Source organism: Poromitra crassiceps (genome assembly GCF_964638095.1).
Source record: "Poromitra crassiceps genome assembly, chromosome: 8".
NCBI classification, from domain to species: domain Eukaryota; kingdom Metazoa; phylum Chordata; class Actinopteri; order Beryciformes; family Melamphaidae; genus Poromitra; species Poromitra crassiceps.
In genome coordinates, this window is record NC_139629.1 from 45,281,113 (window position 1) to 45,287,330 (window position 6,218).

Sequence of the window (6,218 nt, forward strand, 5' to 3'; positions counted from 1 at the left end):
TTTTCTAGTCGGTCAGGAAGAGGAGAAAGGCGGACACAGACACATCAAACGGTAATGTTCAGCGACAGCTTTTAAACTCCAAGCCGAATCTTTTCATACGTATAGACTTATTATATCCGTGCATTGATTTGTGTCGTTACATTTAAAAAAACAATATTTCAAATGTCAGTCCTCTAAAACAATTAAAAACATCATTAGCTTTCCTGCTAGCTAACATTAGCTGGTTTGACAGGCCCGGGGACACAGCCTGAGCCTGGGATGGGAACAGAACACAGCTCGGAATGTTCGTGTTTTGTTTACATTCAGCTTTTAGCCAGCCTCCCCGTTTCCCCTGTTTGCCAACCGTTGTAACTGCTTGGTCGGTTTAGGTGGAATTTATTTCGCATACCAAGTTCTTTCTGATGGACATGGATCTCAAATCCAGCCAAGAGGAACTGTTTTCTCGATAGCCAGTATCTCCATTCCACCGTGATGTCACCATGACTTTTAGATCCACCCTGTTTGTGCATCCATCCATCCATCCATACACTATTTGTATACTTGGCTCAGGCTCCCCCTTGGCTTGGAGTTGTTTATCATTTGAATTATTGAATTATTGAATTGAATTATTCCAATGTTGTAACCATTTTGAATAGCAACATTAGCAGTGACTTTCACTGCCTTGCCTAATGATAACTGAAGCATATCCTCGTCTTGTCTTGTTCTCCGTAGATGGCAGCCATCCGGAAGAAGTTAGTGATAGTAGGGGATGGTGCATGTGGGAAGACCTGCCTGCTCATTGTCTTCAGTAAGGACCAGTTCCCAGAGGTCTACGTCCCCACTGTGTTCGAGAACTATGTTGCAGACATTGAAGTGGACGGAAAACAGGTGAACCTCGTTGACCAAAGACTGAGATGGATCTAAATTAGCAATAATTTTACCAATTACATTGAGGGGATGGCTTTCATTCTGTCTCCCTACCAACAGTATAAGACTAGGCTTCTCATAGCAATCAGCTACGCCTGACGGCTCATTGGAATATTGTCCTCTTTCCCTATTTATTTTTTATTTGCCACCACTGTACTGTATAAAAAGTTCAAAACTGTCTGAATGCTGTGTCAGGCTTTAAACTCGCCTTATTTCTGCATTGTTCACATGAAACAAACTTGAGGTGTCGGAATCCTAGTTCTTTCAAAAAGTTAGCCATTATAGGATGAATCAGTGTGACGTCACAACAACAACAAATCTCCCAGAAATGCGGAAGCCCTCAGCAGTTGCCTAGTATGAGTTGTGCCAAACAAACGTTAATATCTCAAAAACTATACATGACATCACTTATATTTTTGACATTCTAAGTGAGAGCAGAAGTAGCTCAAGTATAATATATATATATAATATAATATTATTAATATTATATTATATAAATATAGATGTATAATATATGCATGCTGTGTTAAAGTTGTGTGAACTGTCGCAGTTTTTAAAATTAATCCGCACAGCCGGGCCTAGAGTGCGCACTCAAGGCTAGCTCCATAGGGTCCCATTGCCACTTTCCCCCGGTGACGCGGTTTGATTACCAAAATGCTGCTCGGCTGATCCCTCATATTGTTTTAAAACACAAAGTTTGACAAAAACCGGCGGTCTAGAACCAAAAAACTAGGCATGCTGCACACTGGTGGTATATTATTTCTTAGTCCTACTGGACTCTTAAGGTGCCGCCACAGACCCTGACGATAGAAGATGAAATCAAACCACCGCACTGGTTTGGTTCTAGACTAATGTCTGGTTTTCATCAAACCTTGTGTTTTAAAACAATAACTGCTAACTTTTTGAAGCAACTAGGATTCTGATACATTAACACGTTGAGTGCCAATGACGAGATATCTCGGCTTACAGGATCCAACCGTTGAGTGCCAAAGACGAGATATCTCGGCTTAAAAAAAAAAAAAAATTTTGACGGTGGGACATCGATCAACCCCTTTTACGTCTCCTATACCAATATTGGAGGAAGAGAATGTGTATAATCTATTTTACCGACCAGCTAAGTGGCGACAGTGCTCTCCAGACAGAGAGAAAGCCAGCAAAAACAGCCGCGGGAGAAAGCCATTCTCAAGGAAATAGCTGGGCGAAAACGCTTTCGATTTCACACACACACACACACACACACACACACACACACGCGCGCGCGCGCGCGCGCGCGCGCGCACACACACACACTCGAGTACCTTTGAGCATAAATAAGACCAGAATCGCAAAAGCTTCATCAAAGATCTCAGCCGACACCCCAAGAAACGAACGAGCCCGTTTTACAGTAATCCAGACTTGCCCGAGAGCAGCCGCGGAGCCAGCAGCAGCAGCACAGACGGAGGGAGGAGTTTGGAGACACACACACACACACACACACACACACACACACACACAAACACAATACAGTATACAGACTTGCCCAAGGGCACCCATAATCACAGGCACGTGAGGTGGTTCTAAAAATCCATTTATCTCAAAACTCTCTGAAAATCTCTGAAACCATGCTGTACTCAACGGCTAATATCTACATAACTACTAACTCTACAAACTAACTCTTTTAGACAGAGAAAGCACACATTCTATTAGTACTTTTGTGAACTTTGTGTTCAAAAAGTCAAAGCAGAAAAGAATCCTCGGCTCTTGTAAAATGAGCCAGAATCCTCAAAAAAACCCTCTGGCAGAAGCTAACTACAGTATTGAAAAAAGGCTGGCAGTGAATGTGTTAAGTTTGTCTGATCTGACCGCAACCTTTGGAATTTTGTGTCATTTTGTGTCTAAAATGCAGGATGAACACAGGTGCAACCAAAACATTAATGAGGTGCCCCAGCACTGGAACACCTAAATGGATTGGAAGTTGGAAACCCTCACAATGTTTTGGTTGCACCTGTGTTTACCCTGCCTTTTAGATACAAAATGGCTTCTTCTGTGAAAAAGGCCCATGCAGAAATAAGGTGAGTTTAATGCCTGACATGGGGTTTTATACAGTAGGGGAAGAGGATGCTATTCCAGCGATCTCTCAGGCATAAACTGATTGAATTGCGTCTGAGGGCTAGACCTCGCTAAAGCTTGATTGTGTAAGTTAAATGCTCAAATGACACTCTTTCCTTACTTACTAATTACTGTTCCACTTTTATCCATCCATCCGAAACACACCTCCCGCCCCCCCACTGTCTGAATCAGGTGGAGCTTGCATTGTGGGATACAGCAGGCCAGGAGGACTATGACAGACTGAGGCCTCTCTCCTACCCCGACACTGATGTTATCCTCATGTGCTTCTCTGTAGACAGCCCCGACAGCTTAGGTATTTGCAATGCTCACGCTACACTGTTATTGTTTGCGATTGTGATATGCACATACTTCTCTAATCACTGCGCCCTTTGTATGGGTACTCCCTGCAGAGAATATTCCAGAAAAGTGGACTCCTGAAGTCAAACACTTCTGTCCAAATGTTCCCATCATTCTTGTGGGCAACAAGAAAGATCTGCGCAATGATGAGCACACCAGACGAGAGCTTGCCAAAATGAAACAGGTGGGTGTGTTTGTTCAAAAAGTGCTTGTTGTGTGTTTGCTTGTAATGTGTATTATGTTCAGATTTTAAACTTCTTCTCTGATTTGTGTCTCTAGGAGCCAGTTAAAACCGACGAAGGCAGAGAAATGGCAAACCGCATCAGTGCCTTCGGCTACCAAGAGTGTTCTGCCAAAACCAAAGATGGTGTGAGGGAAGTGTTTGAGATGGCAACCAGGGCAGCGCTGCAGGCCAAGAAACGTGGCAAGAAGTCCCCTTGCGTTCTGTTATAGGCTCTCTAAGAATAAGGAGCTACCCTCAAGCACAGATAAAGGGCAGCTTTCATTGAGATTTGACCTAGGGGAGGATATCGGGGAGGGCCCACAAAAGTTATGGGGATGCCATCATCCAGTCACCTTCGGCACATTCCACCAGATCTGAAAGGTTTTGATAGGTTTATGCACCACGGTCTCTGCCCACTATGTTAGATGTTGTGCCATTTTGCTTGCACATATCAAACACTTTCAGATCTAGAGAGGTGTGGAGGGCAGGTGGTATGAGGTGATTTGGAGTTGGATAGATGCAAAGGAGAATTGAAATGTGCCATGATTGGAACGAAGAGCGCAACGGTCCTTACCAGTCCAAAGACAATGGGAACATGAGAGGAAGAGAAAGAGGGGGTGGGGTGGGGAGACAAAAATATAAGATGGGTTAGAATACAGGCCATGTCTAAGTGGATCTTACACAGTATCGCCTACATGTAGTGCCTTGAGCGCAGTGGTCAGGACGAGTCTTGAGTTGAGGGATAGGTGATTCATAACCTGGATGGGGTATTATTATTTTGTCATTTTTTGTGTGTCCACGCTTCACTTTTGTGAATGCTTTCTCTCTGTCATTGGCTTGGCTCCTTCAGGCCCATCTTCTGACTCAGGCGCTATGCAGGGGTATGCCTAATCTAGATTGTATGAGATGTTTTCCCATATTGAATTACTTACCTGATATACTTAGTGTGTGTGTGCGCGCGCGTGTGTGTGTGTGTGTGTGTGTGGGTGCGTTTGTGTGCAGGTCTGCATGCATTTGAATGTGCGTATATTTGTGTTTGTGATGCATATTTTCTGTCTATGTACTGTATGCATGGAAAGGCCTTTTATGTCACCTAACCTATCTCCATGCCAAAGTTACCCCCGACAGCCAGATTTGATGGTTCAAACGGGTAATGGAATTAACAGCTACTCAGAGTGACATAGAAACTTTCACTTTACTTTACTGGATGATGATGTACCATAGTTAAGAGGCACAATCAGGTTAACTATTTGTTGAGTTTTAGGACCTTTTACAAGAGATGAATTTTTTTTTGGATCGTGTTAATCAGTGGGTTTAAATCGTGAGTATTGTAGTTAAGTTGAATTTGCTTTCAGATAGAAGATATCTTATTACTATAATGTCCATTTATGTACTGTATGTCTTACAAGGCCTTGTAAGGACATGTTTATGACGTGTATTTCCAGTTTGCCTTTCGCTCAACTCTCCCCAAACCCCTGTTATTGGTATTGTCATTATTATTGTATTATCACTTTTTATTATTGATGTCTCTAATTTTTCATAGTATATTTTAACCATTTTCCTTAATCCTGCTGCTCTGATCAGCTTACGTCAGTTAAATGAGAAATTGTAACCATAGTATATTGTACATTATTAATTGGAGGTCAAGCTTGGGGTGCAAGGCTGGAAGGTTTTGGGGGAGGGTTGCCAGGGCAGTTATTTTTTGTACTGTGACATCTTGGGATTTCTGGATTTTTGATCCCCCCCTCCCCCCCAATAAAGCTGGTATTAGGGTTTTCTGGTGTGTATGTATCCTCTTTGTACAGCTATCTATCGCCATACATTTAGCACTGCATTAAGCATACATGCAGAGATGGGCAAAAATATATTTATTTATTATATATATTTTGATACAAATTACAAATACTTGCTCAAAAAATGTATCGAAATACAAAATACTGGTCTGAAAAATGTATTTGAAATACAAATACGTATTTTGTATTTTGAAAATACATAAAAATACATTTTATAAAAACTGAGCTGCAACAATTAGTCAATCCATTGATTAATTGCCAAATATTACATTAATTGCCTATTTTTATGATCTATTAATCATTTTGAGCCATTTATGTAAGGAAAATGTCCTCATTCTTCTCAAATGTGAAATTTTCTGGTTTCTTTGGATGGTAAATAATCTATTTAGTCCTCTGTGACAGTATACTCATTTGTGTACCCTCTCTACACACTACAGTTCTTCCATTTCAGTTTTAGCTGTTTTTCAGCACAGCTAATTTCTCCCTCACTTTAGCTGTTAATCACCTTCTGTGAGGGCTTTTGACTTACAAGCAGCATTTATACATGTTAACTTCAAGTTTAGACATTTTTACCATGTTAGCCCTAGCTATCTGACATAACTATCCTTGGAGATGATGCGCCATGGCTGCAGTTATGGAAATCGCCGGCTCCACGGGCTCCCAAAATCATGACTGACTGACAGACAAACAGACACCGCCCACCCACCTCGGTGCCATGTGCAACCGTGCGCCATCGGCTCATACTACATCAGAGTTGCTCGAGTGACATCACTGATGACATCACAACTGCCTGAGTGACATCACAGTTGAGAAATCAGTTGCTCGAGTGACATCACTGATGACATCACAAT

General features: G+C 42.0%; 1 protein-coding gene across 1 annotated transcript; it reads left to right on the forward strand.

Annotated features, from left to right (window-relative positions):
* On the forward strand, positions 1–5,349 carry LOC310781097 (rho-related GTP-binding protein RhoA-C-like). Its single transcript, XM_083641638.1, has 5 exons — positions 1–51; positions 712–867; positions 3,187–3,307; positions 3,405–3,535; positions 3,631–5,349. The coding sequence occupies exons 2-5, from the start codon at positions 712–714 to the stop codon at positions 3,802–3,804; spliced, it is 582 nt and encodes a 193-aa protein (XP_083497764.1). The 5' UTR covers positions 1–51; the 3' UTR covers positions 3,805–5,349.
* Positions 5,350–6,218: the final 869 nt, after the last annotated feature.